General features: G+C 35.8%; 1 protein-coding gene across 1 annotated transcript in view; it reads right to left on the reverse strand.

Moving 5' to 3' along the window:
* The window catches only part of negr1 (neuronal growth regulator 1), a 160,205-nt gene that overhangs the window by 61,869 nt on the left and 74,468 nt on the right, over positions 1–23,868 (reverse strand). Inside the window, exons 3-4 of the mRNA XM_055050717.1 lie at positions 16,142–16,267; positions 2,824–2,955 (exon numbers count right to left, since the gene is read on the reverse strand). Coding sequence (XP_054906692.1) covers positions 2,824–2,955; positions 16,142–16,267 — 258 coding nt within the window. The remainder of the gene's footprint in view (positions 1–2,823; positions 2,956–16,141; positions 16,268–23,868) is intronic.

Raw genomic sequence — 23,868 nt, forward strand, 5'->3', positions numbered from 1 at the left:
TATATATGAATCAGTGGTGGTCATAACTCTAACAGTATATACAGAGTTATGAAACATTTATAGCACAATAAACAAATGGAGTCACTTATATATGCGTACAGGAGCATCACATCGGCAAATGATATCGCAGATATTTTACATCAAACATAATGTTCATATAATGAAAGAATAGCAAGAAAGATTTTACATGAACAAAACAAAAAATGCATACCCATATTTTTTTAAAAAAAAGCATTTCAATAGCCTGGAAAACTTAGAAGACAACAAGTGGCTTGGTATTGCTTAACCTATACCTATAAAGATAATTCACACTTTTTAAAATTAAATATGTTGTTATAATGTCATCTAAAAAAGAGAAAGAGGGAAAAAAAGAGTCCCTCTGTTGAAGTGAACATACAGACAGCATTTCATCACTGTTGTACTCGGTACAGTAAAACACTGATTGTTGCCCAGATGCAGAAATCTCTCCTTTCTGATCTTGAGAGCAACAGATATTTCGTTCCAGCAGTTTCTTGTAAGTTAGCCCTCCTTCCCTGCTCCAAAAGGGGATTAACTAGGACTGAGAAAAATACTATAATGTTCTGACAACATGTCACCTCCAGCTTAGAACGGATCTGCTATAAGGGCAAAGTGGAAATGTGCACATAGGTTCCTTGTTCAGAGAGGAATTTTTCAGTAATTTTTCATTTCTACAGCACTTTTCACATACATATAAATGACAAAGTGCTTCGCAAGGGTATACTTTGAAAAGGATGAGAAAATAGGAGTAATCTGAGAAAGTGGAGTTAATCAGAATCTAAAAAAAAACATTGTTTGGTTAAATTTTATTTAGTGTTCATTTGGAATATCTTCTTGTCCTGGCTGGACATTCACTAATTCGCCTGCATAATGAGCAAGTGAATTACTTGCATGGATTCCAGATCAGCTTGAATGATTAGTACAATTACTTCAGTTTTTGTTCAGTTGATCTATGACCGATTTTTCCATATTGGGGAGTCAGTGGGAAAGTTAAGGAAAGGTACAGTTGAGGCAAAAAAAAAAAAAAAATAATAATAATCACAAATTGATGAAAAAAAACAACAACTATTGAACAAACAGCGTCTTGAAAAATTGTTTGTGATAAAATAGCTTCGGATTTTACATCAGGAACCAGTTGTAACCAGTTGTAGCTTGAGGTCCTGAAAATGTTGGCTAACAGGAGAAGAGGAATGGGAAGAGAGTTGTGGAACTCAGGTCTTAAAGATGAAGCAAATAAGAAAAAAATAACTTCTAAAAGAACTATTAAGCCCTTTGCTGTTATTGCAACATTAGTGCTTTGCGGTTCTGCTGACCTAATAACTGCATCTCTGCTGTGTGTTTGTAGTAAAGTAAGTTCATCAGAAATTTTTCTTCCTTTGAAGAATTGTTTTCTGAACTTTAACTGGAGTAATAATTGTAGAATACATCCAATATTGACTGCTATGTTTTCTATGTCAATGGTTTTCATTTACAGTCACATCAAGCTCTTTGTTCCCTTGGGACTTGAATTAAAGCAAAAATAGTTAAACATATGATAAATTATCAGGTAACATGAAACTATATAAGATTCTCACATACAAATGTATAGTATACCATTTAAATTGTTATTATTGCTGTTCTTCTTACTGTGTCAAATCAATAACAAAGAGAGCTCTGCAGCTTTATGAGGACAGGAGGCAAAAACTGCCTCAACACTTGACCAGCTGCAACAAACTTCAGCTTCAAGGGTCTTTCCTTAGCTCGCGATGTGCACACTTTGTCTCACAGCCAAGGAAATTATGCCTAATCTATTCACTTAGTTTTGAGACTAACGCAACAAAACCCTGCAGTTTTACTTTAAAATACAGCGACTGGCAGCGACATGCCCTATCAACTACTGAGAATATCTCCTTTCTTCTGTAACACAAAGACGCTGACGGTTGTCAAAGCACTTTTCATCCTTGAACCCACGTCTCAATAGAGCTATAAATAACTGGTCTCCGAAACTGCACTCATGTCCAGCTCATTAGAGCCAAATACTAGACTGAAATAATGGTGCCAAGATTTGGTTTTATAAGGAGGTCGAAATAAGAACTATCTTAACTCAGTGAGGTGAAAATATAGTAGAGGGGCTGCAAGACACAAAGCTGTAAAAAAATAATTAGGTAGTCAAAAATGTATAACATAAAATAACCCTATTTACTGAAGGTTAAACGAGAAAACGTGCATGATTAGCTTTTCAGAATCAGCAAAAGAGCCTCTTTTCTCTCACTCCTGCCCCTCCCCTAACATCTATGTTACACACTGGCTGATAAGTTATGCCAAAAAGAGAGATTCAACCCAGAATTTTTATGCAAAAACCTTCCTGAACAACAGTGCGGTGAAGGAGCACTTAAAAAGAAAGAAGGATCGACCATAATTGTCAAGCCCCTGTTCTTGCTCATTCCTAGTGGTGCTGAATTCCATGTGACCACGACAACTAAAGCCCGGTATCATTCATTAATGCCTGGGTTCCTCATTACTGTCTCCTTACACTTTTGAAAGACTCATTACCTGCATAATGGAATAGCGCTTAGAACAGTCAGACCTTTCTTTTGCACAAATTAATCACCTGCATGCACAGACAAAAAGGAAATTCTCACATTAAATATTAAGAAACTTCGCTGTCTGGGTTTCTACTTTCTCAAACTTCTACAGGATGTACTTTTTTGAAGAGCAGTGGCAGGGAAGCGACACTAGTGTCAGTTCAGGCTGCCCCTGTCCCTTTCCTTGTGTCGGTGAAAGAAGCGTGCTAAAAAAAGAGGAAGAAGAAAGAGATGTACTTACAGTTGACTGTGACTTTTACTGTTTTGGTGTCAGGAGAGGCAATGTCATTTAAAGCACTGCATTCGTAGTCTCCAGCCTGGTCCCTTGTGATGCCGGTGATGTTAAGATATTCACTGCTGTCATACTTCCTGGCTGGAAAGAGAAAAATGGAAGCAAAGTACTTACAACGTGTCCACACAGAGTACAAGCACATCACACAAATCACAAGCTATTGCACAAGGATTGCTGTTTCCATGGTAGATTTAATTTGTGGTGAATTGCTTTCAAATGTAAGCCTGAACAGAAGATGCATAACAATTAAGACATCACATTGAACCCCTCATTCCCCTCTTTGCATTCTCAAATAGCACATCAGCAGTGAATTGATCTATTTTTATTGATATGGTAGCAGGAAATAATGTTGTGTTCCCAGCCATCCACTTATAATTTGTTCTTATCAAAGCACAGAGCTACCTCCTGACACACAGACAGATTTGATGACTCAATGCAAATGCCAGTGCTTTATAGTGGAGGAGCCAAAGGCTGAAGCCTCGAAGCAACAGAACTGGTGTGCAGGCTGCATACTTAACTTGATAAGAAAAAATCTGCACAAACCTGCACGCTCAAAGCTCCAATTAACAGAAAATTAAAACATACTAACACTGTCACAGCTGATAGACTTAAGCTCCCACTGCATATCAAGGAAAGTAATGAGAAAACAGTGAGATACAGAACAGTGTGCGCCATAACTCCATTAGAATCAGGAGATATAAATACACAGAGGAAGATAATTTAAATGGCGTACACTTGTACAGCTCCTTTTAACCTTGGCTCCTACCAAGCACGATATAATTTGTTTTCCACACACACACAAATTGGTGGCGGGGATGCTGTGCATATTTGCTTGTTCAAAGACAGAGACAAAAGCTGGAAAGCAACAATGGCTTCGACAGTTTTATCCAGAACAAAAGAATGTAAATGAAGTTTACGTCTAGCAGTACTGAGAAATATGCACTTATTGTATTATTTAACATTAAACAAATATCTTCATTCACTGATGGATTTAAAGTTAATTGCCTGCTATTTCTGAGGTCTGTTAATAAAGATAGTGATTTCTTTAGTACTTTCCTGATGTGACAACCTTGCTTCAAGTGCAAGGTTGTGAGCAAACTGACCATCTGTGACATTTACACTGCTGATTATGTACATCCATCATCAAAGGCTTAAAGATTAGCACAATTCCATTGTTTTTTGACATGTTTAGAGAGTATTAAATCACCTGAGAAATTGTTCATTTAGTGAGATGAGATAAAGTGATTCACTCATAAGCACTCAAAATGTTGGTCTTTCCAAATGCACACCAGTCATAATAGGATAATTGCAAATGAAAAAAAAAAAATAATAATAATAATAATAAATAACCTAGGTTTAATGTAAAAACAGGAAAGACTGCAAATTAATTTCCAGTTCAAATGTCCACAAATAATGGGAAAAAAAAACTTTCTATCATCTCATTCTTACCTTTTAAATTCACTTTAATGAGATGCCAGATATGTTTGAAGCATTTTTTTTTCCACTGGCATGGCTTGCACTCAAAAGAAGTGAGACCTGTTACTCTTTAGGGTACAACTGTTTAGCAACTGATATCTTTAAACTAATTGGCAACACGCTCTGGTTGTTAGCATGTCTGTTGGTGAAATAAACTGCTCCCTGCGGGATGGCTACTGGAAACAGCTAATTAACCAAACAGCTAGCAGATCAGTTAACCTTAGCTAATCAGTTAATGTCAAAACTACATTAAGTGTACAATAAACACACTTCATTCAAAATGGCAACTACACCTGGCTCATGTTTATTCAATGCTTTTGTTTAGGTTTTGATACTACAGTTTTCCATGCATGTTTTAGCATAAAAAATATACTGAAAATTGTCCAACCCACCTTTTCCTGCTTTAGCTCACACAAAGTCATGGCAGTGCCTAATGATAAGTCAAGATTTTTATTTAGCAGACACAAATCTGAAATGTTTTTAGTCTCTTTAATCAGGCGCAGGTTGATTTATGAAGAAAAAATGGTTTCTTCTTTGGGTGAAATGTGAATATTAGTCACAAAAAAAATAAAAAGATGTTGACAATCAACCAAAACAGAGAAATATAAAATTGTCAATGAGGCAGATTCTGTTGTGTTTGTTGTTCTAGTTTTACCTTTCTCTATTTTCTCTTACCTTTATGAATGAACTTGTATGTAACTTGTATGTTTTATCTGCATATTATTGCTGTTTCACCTTTGAATTAGAATATGAGGTTTGAATAATATTATTTATCTCTTAAAAATAAACCTGAAAATAGAAAACAAAGACATAACACAAGTTTCTTTAATTTTCGCTTTTGTTGGCTGTCTTCTCTACATAGCCAGGCTTTGGCACCCTTGAAGAAGTATTTTCAGTGGGTGAAGACTGTCTGTACCTAATCCCACTGATGTGGGAGGAAAAGTGCAGTCCAGTGAGTCAATAGAGCAACCAAATGGTGCAGAGCAAGTGTGATCTCAGACGAAACAGGAATTTATGTAAACATGGTTTAAGCGCCTTCTATTTGTGACTGCACAGGTTATGTGTTATGGAACTGCTTCTACTGAAAAGAATATGCAGCAGATTTTGACTCAGGAAGGCTTTTTCTAACCAGAGAATATAAATAGAACTCTGAATTTAAGAGATACACAGAGTTTAAACTAAATTAGCTACAGCTTTTACAAGGGACCAGACATGAGGTGCAGCTAGAGTAATCTTGACTTTAAATTATACTACGACAGCAGGAGGGAGATTGGATATTGTCTGTTCTACTAACCAAGTAAGTCTGTATTTAAATGTGAGTTGAAGCAAAAGAAACCCCTTAAGTCCTTGTTAAATACATCAAACTTATCTCATAGACTGAAAAAAAAAAACATATCTGAAAGCCTGAAGTAGATTTTCAACTATGTTAAAACTACATCAATGTTGAAATGCTTTGCTGCTGAAATGTTATATACAAATACAATTTGATTTTGATTGAATGTTCAATATCAGATACTGATAGGAACCATAATAGCCAAACATTGGTTACCAAATTTGATAGCCAAATATTTTTGCCAAGTTACATTGACAATCATAGTAAATATAGATTATGATTTTATTGCAAAAAATATACTAATGCATTTCTTAATAGGCTGCAGTGAACCAGTTGATAACTGTGTTGCCCCACAGCAAAAAGGCCTTTGGTTCGAGCCCTTAGCTGTTGTCTTTCTGAATTGAGTTGCATTTTCTCCCCATGAATACGAGGGTTTTCTTCACATTTACGAGATTCCTCCCGCAGTTTAAAATGTTGCATGTTAGGTCAACTTGTCTCTCTAATTCCATTTAGGAACGAGTGTGTGAGTTTGTCCTGTGTGTCTATGTTAGACTGTGATCCCCTCCTCTTGTACAATAGACTCTGCACAGATTAGAAACCATAGACTGTGGACAGATGGATGTTTCTATACTCCATTTGTATTGGAGAAATAGTTGTCTGTGATTATAAAATAATCATTGTTTATGTCGTAACGTGAGAAAATCAAGCAGATTTTGTGGAACATCAAGTCCTGCGTTTCTATTTATGTTTGTTGATTTTGTTGTACTCCCAGCTTAAATAGTGCAAGCCTATTCTCATAAATGGACTGATGATATTCAGTGTTCATTTGCCTGATGTTGGGTTATTCAACTTTATGAATTTTTTATCAATTTTTGAGGATTTGCTGACCATCCGGTGATTAAAGATTAATCCTCTGTGCGATCCACCAAGAAGTCAAATAATTACTAGCCAAATTACTCAGAAAATAAGTGAAAGAGAATCTTCATGAGCAGACAGAGTATCCATAAGCAAAAGATTTTGGGGGGTTGCATAAACAGAGTGCATCTTTGGAGTATTAGCACAAGTATGAATGAACTGAAAGGAATTTGATCCTGGAAACCCTACTAACAACTCATGGTAGAGTACAGTGATTTCCTACAGTAACTGGTGTGTATGAGGAATATTCTCATTCCCAAAACAAAAATAGTATTAGATATGTACATTTAAATAAATGCTTTGCTTTAATAGAATTTTATTTAACATTAGTGACTTCTCTTTGGCTTTTAAAGAGAATGGGATGCCAAAGTATAACACATAGCAGGGAACTTTTTTTACTTTTATTGTCTACCAGTACCCGGTAATTTATATCTGGATAAAAGCTGTTCAAAGTATATTTATTTACAGAGGAAGTGGGGGAAAAAAATCCTCCCTTTAACACACACACACACACGCACACACACACACATGCTGAATAACTTCACTGAATAATTGCACTAAATGGCTGACCTGAACACTGCCCTTGATGCACAGCTCCAGTGTATTTCACTGCAGTGGGAAATTATGATACCCAGGATGTAGAAATCCATTGTGTGCACTTGTGTCTTTTATTAGGGCAGTAAAATCAAAAGCGCTGACCCATGAGGGCAACTATTCTTGTTGCTCCCAATACCGTTTGCCAAATGGCTGAATCAAACGCTTTGTTTTTCATTGGCAGCCACAAGAACTGATTTCCACTCTGTAGAAAACACAATGAATTGCTTGTGAGCCAGTATGGGGAAAACAGTATCATATGGCAGGCACATTTACAGCAATTAATGCCTGAAGAATGATAAACATCATAAAACCTATGAAGTATGAGTTTATTTTAATGAAAGAGGCAGATTTGACCAAAGCATCGGCTCAGGTCTTTTGAAACACTTTGGAAGTGAGAAAGTTCATGTTTATATGTCCGATTATTGGTCAACAAAGAGCAGTTGGGCTGAATATCGGCTAAATTACCAACTCCTGATTATCAACAGGTGTTTCAAATTTATGCTGATCATGGTGGATTTCATTGGCCATTTCCAAATGGAGCTGAATATATCAGTGGTTGTAAATAGTTCTGGAAGCAGATTTAACAACCTTCATTGTCACATTTGATTGCCCATGGCATCAGTTACAATTCAAGCTTTTTGTTTTTCAGTTATTGAAGATAAATTAAGGACCAATAATTTAGATTTTTGCGTATTCCTGTAAATGTACTGTACATAATATTTTATTTCCATAAAATCTCAGTAGATTTTAGATAAGTTATCTTCAGCATACTTGCCTTTTTCTCAAGTTCACCAAGGAGATGAAAAGCATATATATATATATATATATATATATATATATATATATATATATATATATATATATATATAAAAAAAAAATTCCCTTCTCACCCACCGCGGGTGGTTCTGATCCTCTGAGCTCGGGTCCTCTACCAGAGGCCTGGGAGCTTGAGGGTTCTGCGCAGTATCTTGGCTGTGCCAAGAACTGCACATTTCTGGACTGAGATGTCTGATGTTGTTCCTGGGATCTGTTGTAGCCACTGCTCCAGTTTGGGGGTTACTGCCCCGAGGGCCCCGATGACCACAGGCACCACTGTGGTCTTCACCTTCCAGGCCCTCTCCAGTTCTTCCCTGAGGCCCTGGTATTTCTCCAGTTTCTCGTGCTCCTTTTTCCTGATGTTGCAATCGCTTGGTATCGCTACATCTACCACAACGGCTTTCCTCTGTTGTCTGTTGTTTGTCCACTACGACAATGTCTGGTTGGTTCGCCATTACCATTTTGTCTGTCTGGATCTGGAAGTCCCACAGGATCTTAGCTCTGGCGTTCTCCACCACCTTTGGGGGTGGTGGAGGTTTCCAGTCCATATTCTGCACAGATGTTTCTGTACACTATGCCTGCCACTTGGTTATGTCGTTCCATGTATGCTGACTGGGGATGTCGAAGTAACCATTCCTTCCCCAGTCTTTGCATGTAACCTCTCTCACTAGGGTTACTTGAGTAGTAGCATTCCAACAGATCCACATTTCATCTCTCGCCCATTTCCATCTTGTTCCAGTAGCCCATTTGTCATCAAGGTGCTCTGGTTCCCCAACACCTGACGCAGACCTTGTTTGGCCGGGCGACGTCTGAGCCGGCATGTTACGCAACTAGTATCTCTCATGGTATGAGGTAGGCAGTAGCTTGAAGGTTCTTGCCTAAGGACCCAGACTGGATTCGAACCCCGCCCTCTCGGGTGATATACTGATGCCTTATGTATTGAGCTATCCTTGATATATATATATATATATATATATATATATATATATATATATATATATATATGAACACAAGACATTATTTAGGTAATGTCTGATGATTTTTGACAGAATTAGAAATTGATTAAAACACAAGACATCATTTTGAAGAGGTATTGTCACCTGATTTTTGACAGAATTAGAAATTGATTACCACAAAGACAACAATTAGTTAGGTATAACTAATTGACACCTTTAATAAAAGAAAATTTAATTGTTTTCTTGTCTGACAAAAACCTCCAGTGGTTTTTGTTTTTCGTATCATAATAATACTCTACCAATGATGTACAGGATTTTGATTATGAAATGCATTTTATTATTGAGATATCTGCTTACATAATATTTCATTTGAAGAAATGATCAAACACAGAAAACATTATTCTGAAAAATACAAAAACAACAACATTGAATTTCCTTTTTTAAAATATGGCTCATTAGACTGCAGCCATTTTCAAATGCATGAACGCAACATCATTTCAATGCAGGATCTGGTTGCATCTTCCTGCTCATGCAGCAAATGGTATTCCTATTGATTACAGAAGGATGGGAGCTCTGCAAAGGTCAAAGTTATTAAACACGAATCCTCTCCTTGATCTATTGTTTGAAGATCATTACATTGTGCATACTAAACCCTTATTTTATGGAAGACAAAGCAGTAACACCAATACGCCATTTGAAAACATAATAAAACAAGAAAAATAAACTAATGTGGTGTAATATGAAACCACCAAGGGACTTCCACAGATGAGTGTGAGAGCATGCTAGGAGATATCAGAGGAACTGACAGAGGCTCCTCTGACCTGAGGGACAATTCACTCGTAGCAAATTAAAGAAATCATGGGAAGGTTGATTGTGTATTCAGTGCCAATGACTGCCTAAGTTCTGTTGCAGTAAGCAATTTCCCACAATGTGTAGAGAAGCTGAGGGGTACACTTCCTTCAGGGCTGCAGTGCACAGATAGGGCAGGCATTGCTGAAATTCTATTATAGCATAGAGCAGCATTTTCTACATCAATTTATCGTTTTAACCCTTGAAAGGGGAGAACAGCCCACACTGCTACATTGTATCCTGTTGCCTTCTGGTCTCAACTTAAGGTGTGGGTCAGATGTAGAGGTAAAAGCACACTGTGTGGAGGGGCTGTCTGACAAAAAGGCTGTTACAGTACTTTGATACATAAACCCTTTTTTGTTCCCCAGCTGTCAATCTTCAGTGCTAAACTCCAGAGAGAGGAATTGGGTCAAAGGGGCCTTAAGTCATGTCTGATTGGATGTGCATTCACTTTTGCAACCTGCTGGATTACCTTCCTCTTACTTTCTATGTTTATACATTTAGGCAATGCTCCTTGGGCAGGGAAACACATTTTCAGGCAGTTGTCTGTGAGAAATATGTGCAGAACAGGAAAAGACAAAATGAGAAAATAAAAATCTGTTTATGCTAAAGGAGCAAGCTTTTCAGCATGTATTATTTTATCATTAATTTATACACATATTTGCAAATATTTATAGCATTTTTTTGATTAAAAATAAATTGAAACGTTTCTATTTAATCAGCATTCTAGATGTCAACAATATCGATAGACATGATAATTGAACACAGAAGTAATCTGAGATAAAAAAAAATACCCCACATAAAATTTTAAAATGAATGCGGTTAAAATTAGAAGGTAAATATGATAAGTGCTATTTTTACTCTAATTTTGTTAAATAGGACACTTTCACAGCTATGGGACAGTAGCTAAAGAGCTACTGTGCCATGAAGAAGTGCAGGTGAAAGATCTTAATACCATCTAAACAATAGATGTAAGCAGATGAACTGTTACAAACCTAGAGGAAAACACTACATTTAACCAAATCCTGCCACTTTAGTGATTATAGCTCCTGTCTCAGCAAAGTCAGATAAATCCAGATGTTTACGTAATCATGTAAAGGGTTCATTGTTTAAGAATACCTCGGACTAGCTAATTTTAGTTCCCACTTGTGAACTAAAGTTCCTAACTTACATACAGAAAAGTATTTACACAGCAGTGACACCTAGTGGTACAACTGGCAAACTGCATTTAACAGAAAGATCTGTAGTTATTTTAGAACAGAACTGCTTAATACCAAGGATGCAATTATTTTAGTCTCTAACCTATGCTGATTTGTGGTTTATCTAAAGGTCTCAACTAAATTTCTATGTGTTTTCTACAGATTGTAATTCACACAATTCTTTTGGGTAAATGTATCTTTAACAGCTAGCGATCACAAACACTGACCAAAAACAAAAACAAGTATGCATTATTTTTTATATATATATACATATATAAGAAGTGTTTATAAATCCAACATAAAATGAAGTTATAAAAATTATTTAATTTGATTTCAGTAGACTGACGAGACAATTGAATTCTTTGGAGGATGTGTGTCTCATTATATCTAGTAACACTGCATTTCAAAAAAAGATCATACCAACTTTAAAATATGGTGGGGGTAATATGATGGTCTGGGGCTATTTTACTGCATTAGGACCTGGAGGACTTGATGTGATAAATGAAACCATGAATTCTGCTGTCAACAAAAATAGTATTGCAGGAGAATGTCCAGCCATCTGTTTGTGACCTCAAGTTGTAACTAACTTGGGTTCTGTAGTAGGACAATGATCCAAAACACAGCAACAATTCCTCCTCTGAATGACTGAGGAAAAACAAAATGAAGACTTTAGAGTGACTAAGTCAAAGTCCTGACCTGAATCCTTATTGAGATGCTGTGGTATGACCTTAGAAAGGCAGTTCATACTCAAAATCTCTCCAGTGTGGCTGAATTACAACAATGCTGTAAATACGCAAAGGCCAAAATTTCCCCACAGTGCTGGAAAAGACTCACTGCAAGTTATCGCAAATGCTCGGTTGCTGTTGTTTCTGGTGAGTGTGGCTCAACCAGTTGTGAGATTTAGGGGCAATTATTTTTCACACATGGCCATGTAAGTTAATATTTATGCTCTCTTAATAACAATCATCCGAATTTAAAAACTGCATTTTGTGCTGACTTGTGTTGTTTAAATTGGTTTGATATTCTGAAACACTTGAGTGAAAAAACATGCAAAGAAATAGAAAATTAGGAAGGAGACAAACTTTTTTTTTATACCACTACATTTATATCGTCTGCATTTATGCATTTACTTTCTGCTTATTTTTAGTCTAATTGTATATGTATACCTTGGCAGTTTGGATCACGGTCAACCAAACACTTACAGAAGACATTTTTGAACTAAATTCAGATATTCTGATCAGTTTCTTTGTATAATTTGCTTTCTCATGGTCTTGTGTGTTTTATGGTAACATTTTTTTATGGTAATGTTATGGTTTTATGGTAACATTGTCAAAATAGTTTAATTATGACATTAAAAAAAAGAAAACAAAAGCGAGTCTTGAAGACAAAGAAAATCTTTATGAGGATCTTCCTTTGCTTTTTATCATTTAAGACCTAATTTATATGTAGATATGAAAATGTTTGGAACGCCAAAAGAACAGCCGTTGTACAATTTTAGTGGTTCCTAAATTGTATCATGTATCACAGTTGTGTAGCTCACCAGCTTTTATTGGATCAAGCTTTATGTTAGATGCTTAATATTTAATGAGTTGCTATGGTGATGCTTGCTTTCTTAGAGTATCATTTAGAGTCTGTACATTCATAAATATAAAATGAAACATGTACAGTATTGATAAATGCATTGCGACTGAAAAGGAAGAGAAAAATATGCCTAGGCTGACTTCTGTCACAAGAAAAAAAAAAAAAAAATCAAACACATTCTCAAGCATTCTAGTCAGCCTTTTCAAAGGTCACACTTCTATCCGATGAATTCAAATCTCAATGGGAAAAGCTTATCAAAGCAATTTCCCCCCACCGTCCATAGAACTAAACCAGACTGAAATAGACCATGTTAAAGGCTATTTCAGCCCCTCCTTTCTGTGACCTATGAAGGAGTGGCAAGCAGACAGCATTGTGCTCATAGATTGACAATACCTTGAAAGTCAGACAAGTGCAACATTACAAATGAATTATGTGATTAATAAACTCTATTCACTAATGATATTTTATGCTTAGGGATGCATTTCATTTACCAATATAACTCGATTTAGATTATGAGTAGCAACTGGGAAAAGTCGTTAAATTACTTACAGTATTTAATATTAGTTTAAGTTGCAACCATGGCAAATCATTTGATATCTGGACTAATATTCTATAGGATAGGATAAGAGGAAGGAAAAATTCACTTGGTACATCCATTAATAGATTCAGTTTAATATACTTGGCAAACATGAAGCTCTGTTATCATTCAAATTTCCTCCAAAATTCTCAGGAAATTTACAAGAAAATGAACAAGAAACTTTGCACAGTAAAATATCAATAAGCAATGTTTATATCTCCAGTTGCAGTCCAGACACACCATCGTCCTTCTTATGTAAAACATTCTACAAACTTTAAGCATTTGCTTAAAGCATTTGCTCTTCTGTAATCAAGAAACATGGATCCAATTTCTGCATGCACATATACAATGCCAAATTATTGTCTCCATAAACAGTTTATGGGCACACTTCACTGGATGCGCAAAGTTTATTATTAGCTGGCAGTTTGGTGGTTGGCAGGAAGGCAAGAGAGTGAAAAATGCAAACACAAAACAGCCGGAGTGGGAAAAAAGAACCTGACAGTCAGTCAGGGCAATTTATCATCCTGTCAAACTTCACTGACTGCTGCAGTGGAGCTATCTACAGTGCAAAAGAGCCCCACCCCCCACGCCAAAATGGGTGATTGCTGAGGAGAGTGAGACTGAAAACATCAAACCAACCAGGTAAAGATGTTTTCCACTTTGTAACCATTGCACCTGCTTAACCTAACTCAAAGGAAGGGACTGTTCACTGGATGAAAACAGAGAAAAGCTAACTTTTTTATGGTCTGCTATCATTGTTGATAATACAAATTTTTCTACCTGCTTGTACAGTTTATCATGAATGATATTCTGGATGGTGTCGTATTCACATGAACCTAATTCACTTTATATCTAACTTAAATCCAGCAAGTTATTTGCTTTGGTTGCTTGTCATATATGGCTGAACTGTATGTGTGAAATAACTGGATTTTAGTTTACTCAAATATCTTTTTCATATGATTATTTCATGCCTGACCTTATCATCTGCCTACAGCTAAAATTACCACTTGAAAACAATCAAATACTCAAAGAATGAAATCTCAGTGATTTTAAAAGCTTGGAAAACACCAGGCTAATAAGTAAAGTGCCTTTGCTGTGTTTGTGTGCATGTTGAAATACTGGTCTGGAAGTCACAAACCATGCAATACTTTGGGGTTACAGGAGTAAGTCACCAATTTATTTACAGGCATAATCACTCCAAACATTTCCCCGAGGTGAATTAAATGCACAAGTTTACTAGACATGACGGCTCAAAGGTAATTTTTTTACAAATCGCATATACACACTCAGTGTTGCACAGTAAACTGCTCGGTGGGAAACAGTGTTCACGTCGTACTGTTTTGTATGTGATACCAAATTGATAAATGTGAGGACACGCAGGACCCAGACTCCCAGTAACAGGCGGGCAGTAGCCACTCTACTCCAAGAGAGTGAAAAGTGTTTGTACCATGTAGCAAACTACTTCAATCGACAGGTGAAACATCTATCGATTCGATCAATCAACAAAATACTAAATAGATACGAGGGGTGTCAAAGTCCAGTCCTCAAAATCTATCCTCCTCCAACATTTAGATGCATCCTTTCTCCAATACATCTGAATCACCTGTGCAGGGCTGAAGGACATGCTGATGCAATCCAATCATTTGATTTAGGTGTGTTGGAGAAGGGATGCAACTGAAAGATGCAGCACAGCAGCTCTCGGGAACTGGTCTTGGCCACCCTTTGTATAACATACTATGCTTTTTTGTTTGTTTGTTTGTTTTTTCTTCTTTTTTATGAACTCGTAAACTGTCTGATTTTATAAATCACTTTATAAAATCACTCCCTGGAAGTGATTACCAGTATTTATAGACTACATATCTTCACTTACCCAGTTCCCTTTAGATAACTCAAGGTCCATTGTTAATTGATCGTTCATTTAGCAAATAAAGCAGAAGAAATCATATATATTTTACTCAAGTGATTGCATATTTGCATGGCATTCATGAACACTAGCTGAGGTGTCCTGTTTTGCATATCCAAGAGAGTTAATGAAATTCCATGGATAGGTAATTAGCCTATTACAACCTTCCAGTTGTATCAGGGTTTTTTTTTAGACAAATCACCCTTACAACAGCTGATTCAGACATCCCATGGCAAAGGGCTCCTCCTCTGATGTGCTGGGAGACACTCTGTGATTACATTTCGTCGTGGGCCCTTTCATTTGACCAGCATATCATTTCCTTCCCTGGCATACTTCAAAGTGTGGACACTTCAAAGTAGAATGAGTGACTGCCACTTGGACTCCAAGGATGGCTCTTTTGATCATCTTTTGAAAACTCCCCAAACGCAATCAGGGCCAGCGTGCCGGAGTGGGAGGATCTGACAGCCATAAGATAAATGCAGTCATCCTCACAGCTATCAGATAAGCACTGCATGCTTTAATCCATTAATATGAAAATGAGGGAGGACGAGAAGTGACTGGGTGGGGGGTTTGGTGTAACAGTTATGCTTTGGAAAGAGTTTTCAAAGCAAAGATTCAGGATTTGAAGAAATTAATTAAGTGTCTGTGCCACAGTGATAATATTAATAAAGATATAATTTGTAATGCACACTTAATTAACATTTACCTTCAGGAGAGTGTATTACATTTGAACTACCTTGTTTGATTTATAGTAACAAAATCCTGCAATACTTTCACATTTCATTTAAAATATGTATATATATTTTATTTGTATACAAGTTGAGCTATCAGCTGTGATTTAATCATGGTTCCATTAAAAGTTATTCTAATACTACACTTTTTAACTTGATCATGCTAAGATATCTCAGTGAATTACATCTCTCACTGCAATGTAACTGAAAGCACTTCCTCAACCTCTCATTTAATCATTTATTGATCATGTAGGACTTTTCTGATTTCTGCTTCCGTCCATCCATCCATCCATTCATCCGTCCATCAGCTACATGAAAGGTGGGATGAACTCACCTAATGGGGTTATGTGTCTCCAGGCAATGGTTGGCTCAGGTTTCCCAGTGGCCGTGCAGATGAGCGACACATTACTGCCCTCATTTACTGTGATGTCAGAGGAAATGTCATATATCTTAGGTGGAACTAGAAGACAAAATAAAGAAGAAGATAGAAACAAGATTAGTGTTTCAAATGGCAACCTCTCAATCAAGCAACAATCTCATCTGCATGAAATGGAAGGAAGTTGGGTAAGGCATGACTTGTGTTTCTGCTTTGAGAGAGGAAATGAAGCTACACTCTCCCCTCATTAATTTAAACAAGGCAAAAAAAATGTAATACTAATACCCCTGGCATACTGTTGTGTACTTGACTTTTGTTTCAAAGGTGTAGGAAGGTATCACCTTAAAACACAACAAATAAATGTCACATCTTTCACACACCATGCTATGTCACCCTTTGTGCCATTGCTACAGAATCAATACAACTGAAAGGTACAACTGACATGCTCCAGTAAACCATAAAAACATGTTTAAGGATACCAAAGACATGTATTAGGTCATTAGCTTTTTGCATTGAAAGACATTTAGGAGTTCCAATGTCTTACACTATTAAGTGTACAAGACTGCTGCCTTTAATTAAACACAACCATTAAATTATTCATGTATTTCTACCACTGAGAACAAAGCAGGTTGATATGGCCAACAGGGTAATTAAGCAATTAATTAACTATAAAGTTCAATATACTAAATAAGACTTAACTATAACACTAAAAAAGCTTGCTTCGTACATCAAGTTAAATCGAATTTCAGAAAGCTAATGTGTGTGTGCACACAAACACACACACACTCACATCAAGTTATGTGATAGCCGTACTGGAGACAGAGAGTGTCTTATTATCAAGGTCGAGGACTGAACTCTGACTGAATAGCTGGAACGGCACTGTCTAAATTACGTCAATACTACCTAACACAAATCTTTTCTATTAGATTTGTGCCAAATTTCATTATGTGGAAGGAGGCATGTGTTAGAGCATCATAGCTATTATGTAGGAGAGGAAGATAGATAGCAGATTCAAAAGGCTTGAGATATGGCCATGTTTCCTATATAGTGCACTATTAGGTTTGTAACGTTTTAACAATAAAACTGCTCTGATATCAAATGCAACTTGGCTTCACAATTTGCGTTCTCCATCTGTCATTCAACCAGACATTGTAGACAAGTGTTCTGAAACCCTTCTTCAAAATGCTTTCTCTTACTTTGTCTTGTACTTTTTCACACAATGACCAAAAGGCAGCTCAGAATCATGAAATCTTATAAATTAGTGTTAACATGCAGGTGCAACTTGATAAGAATATCTTTGATAAATTCTAATTATTATTTTTGTGGGGGTTGAGGGTTTCAGCTTAGAAGTAATGTTTTATTTTCAGGTTTGACTTACATCTCAGAAATAAAATATCTGCGTCTTAGAAAATTACAATTGACACAATACAACAAATTACAAGAAATGTTGGGTGATCATCACAATCATTTTCTGCTGAGTTGGCCTATGCTCAACATCAAACTCAAAACACATGAAAGCAGGATTAAGGCATCTTTGTGCTGTCTATGTGTTTTATGAGAGGACCAAGGAAGTAGGTCGAAGCCAGCTTCACTGGTCGAGAGAGTGATATGTTGATGACGTGATCAGCCAGGTGTAGGATGAACAAATTCACTCACTCTTTAGTTACCTAACAATAACCTGATGAGTAGCTTGCTGCAGCAGCAGTTTAAGCTTTTGTCATTGTGCCACAGAGGTGCTTAGAAATAAACAATGTGGAGAAAGGAGAGGTTGAGTACAACAGTTCATGAGAAAATTGCAAATAAAACAGGAAAGGTCATGTCACCAGCTCAGCTGTATGTTCAAAACAAAATTGAATCAAAATCAATAACTATTGATTTTGACCGATGAAAATTCTTTAATCATGACGTTTTTCAGCCATATTATCCAATTCTAATTTGAAGTATCTGGTCAGCCAACAACAAAATCACAACATTTAGTTCATTTGATGTTGTTACTTTGACATCACACACAGGTTTATGTGTAGTGCTAATATAAACGCGGTACAACCGCTGAGTCATTTTTAAAAACTCTCATTTGTGCGGCACATCACTATCTCCACTTGTGATTTATGAATGGCCGGAGGCAGCTTAAAGGCAACTTGTCTTCTATGACGGAAATGTTTTCTGAAAGAAAAAAAGACCATCGCTGAAGATGAAGATTGCTCACCAAGTGCTGTATCCAAACATATTAATGGAATGCACAGTTAAAGTAAAATGTGTGATCAAAGTGGTATCTTTTCACTTGATGGCAAGTTCATCTTAACTAAATGCTAAGTTTAGCTATGAACAACTCTAATTTGTAGGGAGTAAATTTTGTTGGTTTTCATTTATGGTCCCCTTTTACTCCACTAAATACACATGCAGATGTGTAGCTAAAAAGTTACTTTTCTTTGGTTGTTATTTTTTAGTCAAAATCAACAACATATTTCCATTAATCATAAATAGGTATTAAACAATCTAAAACAACAGAAATTACATCAACTGGAGTCAGAATAGATTACTTCTATTCTCTTAGCCTTATTTTAAATAAGCATTTTCTACGGAGGACATTGGTATTTATTTTTTAATCTGCATTAAAATTTGTGGCAGAAGATCATATCATACAAACTGTGGTACAATGGGACTATTGTAGTTTTGCCATACGCGACAATCCTCATACCCATGCTTCCATAGTGTAAAGGTTTTTTCCTGAATTTTCTGACTCTTACGCCTGAAGATTTAGCTCGGCTGGTGCTGGATTTATAATGTTTACAAGTCCCCTCTTGCTTGATTTAACAATTTCTTTTCTAGCTGTTCTTTACTTAAATCATTCAAGCAGGTGTGAAAAATATATGTATGTTGAAAGGTTGAGCAATATAAGTTAAAACTGCTTGTAGTTAGAAAAGGTTACAACAAAATTGACCAAATACTTGAAATAAATGTTAAAAAATGGAAAGGACTGGTTTGGCTTTTCTTACTGTCCTTACTGTTTCTTAGGGCTACATATAATGTCTAAACTGGAACTTATGGCAACATAGAAATTATTCTATCTCTAACACCAGGATGTACTTCAGGCATTTATAGTGAATAATAAAGAACCCAAAGAAGAATACATTTGAGAAAAAAAAGTGAATTATTTTTTTATACATGGCAGCTCATCAGCAATCCCTGCTGGACATCACTTATAATCATAATTCTCAAAATTTAGGCCACTTAAATCCTCTTGGAGCTTTGAAGTTAAAAGCTTCGGTATTTAGGCTTCTGAAAACACAGAGGCACACATGCAGCCACCCACAAAGGCATTTAAGCACATTTCGCTGTGCACACATGCATGGGCATGCGCATAGTCATTCAGGCACTCACACCCACACATGCGCATGCATACATGGGCTTATGAACCACTATTTTAAAACTGCAAGATTTGAATCTCAAAGGGAGCTTTTCCACAGTGGACTGTGTTATATAGAAATGGATTCTCAGTCATCTAGGTCCAACTATTATACACTATGACCCTGCCTGACGCCTGACTAAAGAAAAACAAACAAAAAAAAAACAAAACAAAGAAGTTTATTCAACATTTTCTGAAGTTCGTCTTTGTAAATTTTCCCCATTACATAGTCTTCTTAATAATTTAACGCTATGGTTTTACAGAAATCTCCTTCACTTGAGTCTATTTACTAATTTGAGTGAAAGTACTGTGAATTTAGCCTTGAGAATTTGGTAAGAAAAGATACAACATTTTCAAAAAGATTTTAAAATGCAGCCAATTTGTTCAAAACGATATTGATCAAAAATACAATATTTAACAAGCTAAAAGTAAAACTGTGACAGTCAATTCCAGATATTTACATATACTCTGTAAAAAAAACATAATTGTGTTTTTCTTACTGGCTGATAATAAATCATTCTAAACCTTTTCTGTTTGAGGCCAGCTAAGTATTGGGGAGACAGTCTTCAGCCTCCTCCTCTACTTTGCCGATGAGGAGATGACTACTGCTTCTTACCAGGAGGCTCATTCAAAGGAGATTCACTATCGCTTAAAATTGTTCAAATAAGGATTGCAGAGATAAGTTAGATTAGGATAAACTATTTTAATATTGTTTGATTCTCTCTTTCACTGCTTTGTTGTGTTCTGCAGAATTTTAATCTATCAGACTGCTGGGGTACATGCCAATTTCCAATGAGTCTATGGTATAAGCAATGTTTTATAAGGTTATTGATTGCTAAGTTATTTATGTCATGCACTGAGTTTTCTCCGGCTTACCACAGTTTTCCTTTCTCCTCTTCCGACTAAGTTATATAATATAGTCAAAAAACACACTAAATGTCAACTGTTTTCACAAACTAACTCTGGCTAAACTAATGTAGCTAAACAGGCTAGAGGTAGACAGTCCTCCTTGCATCCCAAAAAAAAGCCTACAAATCCCAGGATGGTGACTGAGCAACAGTTTTAGAATCAATTGTCCAAAAGGTTATTAATTTCTAACTCAGCACCTTGATTTATAAAACATCACTTTTTCAGAATTATGTTTTATCTTCACTTCTGCGTCATGGCATGAACTGGTTATTTGAACATTATTAAACTAGTTTCAGCTAATTTAGGGCTAATTCAGCCTCATTTCCAAAAGTCTTCAATACAAACCTTCGTCTTTAAGCATACAAATTTCTACTAAACTGTGACACTACCACATATAATTCTATGGGTAATTATCTTCTTTATTTCTTACATATTTTGGTGTTACTATGTAACATATAAATAATAATTTGATGAAAGCAAATGTGAATTATTGCAAAACTATTTTGGCCCAAGCTCTAAATTCCTCTTAAATAAACCAGGTTCTCAACATTCACAGACATTTTGTTCTGTTTTTGGTATATTTTTACTGTTTTTATTTTTAGTAGTTTATTAGTTTTATTGTTCTTTCACCATTTTTACATAGTAGTTTATTGCAGTGTTACAAGCTTATTGACTCATTAGTTTTGCTATTTTTTAATTAGGAATATTTTTTTAATCTTTACTAACAAATATGAGAAGTTAGTTTAAGTTATTGTAACACATTGGGAATATTTTTTTCCATGCAGTGTATGTAAAGATCTGATTTCAACTACAATACCAGACAAGAAACATGTAACTTCTCTAACATCTTTAATTTAAAGCATCATTCTGTACTCCTTTTAATTATATTGTCAGAACCAATAGCCAACAGCCCTCCTCTGATAGCATTGAAAGTTTCTACTTCTGAAGACAAAGTAAATAATCTGATTCACAGGCTGCCACTCTAAAATATTACCTAGAACGACATGAATGACTCTGAATTATTCTGTCATATGGGGAGGATAGGAGTCCACTTTGATCAACAGATCTGGATCTAAATTAGATTAACAAGGAGAACCTACAGTGGGATAGGAGCAGAGGTGATGTTGAATCTAGGTTATTGGTTGTCAGAGTCATGTGTTTACTTGCAGAGGGACCCAAGTGTTGACACATCTCCTCAGTGTCTGATAGCACAAAATTGGAAATGTTGGCTGTCTACTGATCCTATCTCTCTTTGACAAGGACTGGGAGACTTTCAAAGGTTTTAGATTAAGAAAATTCATTTTATTCCAGTTCGGAGCAACTGTACCTCTGTTTCTTAGCTAAAAAAAAGTCATATAAGAAATTAATTGCGGAAACAAATTTAATTGTACGGCATACATTTATTAAGATTTAGTTTAGGTTTATTCACAAGGTCCGCAACAAAGTTAAACAGTAGTTTTGTTTTTTTTATATATATATATATAATAGAATACATGTAACTATAATAGAATGCAATTTTGACTTGTGAAAATGGCTTGTCAAAATTGCTTCAAAACATGATTTTATAAATTTTTTTAAAATTCATATTAGGAAAGAAACAAATGATTTTGAGATCAGAATTATGACATTCCTCCAGTTTCTTGAGTAGCCCTGAAACAGCAATTTAATTCTCCCCCAATATAACAGATTCTTAACATAGTTGATTTCATGGGATTTGTGTTTGGGAAACATGGAGTTGGGCCTCATTCAGACTTGACACTTAAAATAGTTCCTGGGAAATCCAGTTCTGTTTAAATTGCATTAAGTGCAAGTGTAGTTTCACTAATTTAAGACACTCAGAAAATAAATCTGGAAAGGTTCAGTTCACATTAAATAGGCAGTTTGCAAGCTTCCAGGGACACACAAAAGATTGATTTATTAAAAATATGTGGCTACTCTCAAGCAGCGAGTCATTTCCTTGTGGTGTAAGAAAACATTTTGATAACAACCTTGGAAACATAACAGTTTTGTTTACACAAAAAAAGCCAGATTTTCAATCATGCATATGAGAGTGTACACTTTTCTTGTATATTTTTTTATAACGCTGTACTCAGTTAGGTGAAAAATCAATTCTTTCTTTGATATTAAGTCTGTTCAGATGCATTGAGATTATAATCAAGATGTGTGTAGTAAATAGCAGCACCAAATGTTACTAAAATGAGAATTGCATTGAAATTGGCCTTTCTAAAAATGTGCAGATTTTTTGGCTTTGAAGCCATTCCTCTAATATAAATCGCCCTTCAAATCTTTACAGCTCAATTTTCAGCTCACTGTGTGACATGGCTGCTTGTTTATTTGCATGTAGAGCAGGTAACCATGACCTAATCCTTCAGGATTGCTTTTAATGTCAGTTGGGAACACTTGTGATTTAAACTGTCAACTTCTACCTGAATCAGCTAGAAAGCATGTTGATGCTGGCTCTTACCAGGGTCATAATGTAAATTCAGTCCAAACTCAACAGCCAGGCCTGAGAAAAATCAATTTACTGCAGACTTTACTTTTCAGTGCTCAGTTCTTTGTACATAAGTGCTTACAAAAGAAATTTTCTAATCATTACTGATATTACCCCAAATTGCTGAAAAAGTGTTTATCAGTAATGTTGTAAATGGCATTAAGTCATGCCTACACAGCAGAACAGATGTTAACCTTTTAGTGAGAATAATGACCAGCAATGGGGTGAAGGTCTACCATTATCTCACTTAACACCATTACTGCTCTTTCATAACAGCCTAATGGAGAGATGCAGAGTTGAGAAATCAAACATACACATGTAGGCTTTTACAAAACTGCACTTTTTTTTTTTTTTTCCATTTAGCAAAAATGTTCTGGAAATGATGAAACTGGTGCACCTGAATGGTGTAAAATGACAAGATCCAGGTACATTCAGTGCTCAAGACTTTTGGCAAAACAAAAAACAAAAAAACAGTGAGATACTGGAAGGTTATAAATGTGCAACAGGCTTTATTTGAGAATCAGCAAAGGTTTTCAAAAAATCTGTAAGGCCTTGTTGACAGATGAACACACAAAAGGATGGAGGGTTAAATAGATAGAAGCTTTTTCATTTTTGCTAACAAACGTCCAGCACTATGAAGACGTCCAAGGCTGTTGGTGTGTGAAAACGAGATCTTTCATTTGCACCGAACCTTTAAAAATGAGAATTATATCTCAATCACATTATTTCTTTTGGTTTTCAAATGTTTGTTCAAATAAGTCAGTGTAGAAAATATTTGCTTGTAAATTTTCTTTTATCCCCAAGCCAGTTTTTTTTTATTCACACATCTTCATTATAAGTAATAAATTGTAGTAGATGATAAAATATTGATTACAAATA

This window comes from Poeciliopsis prolifica, unplaced genomic scaffold, assembly GCF_027474105.1.
Source record: "Poeciliopsis prolifica strain line A6 unplaced genomic scaffold, Auburn_PproV2 SCAFFOLD002, whole genome shotgun sequence".
Classification (NCBI taxonomy): Eukaryota; Metazoa; Chordata; class Actinopteri; order Cyprinodontiformes; family Poeciliidae; genus Poeciliopsis; species Poeciliopsis prolifica.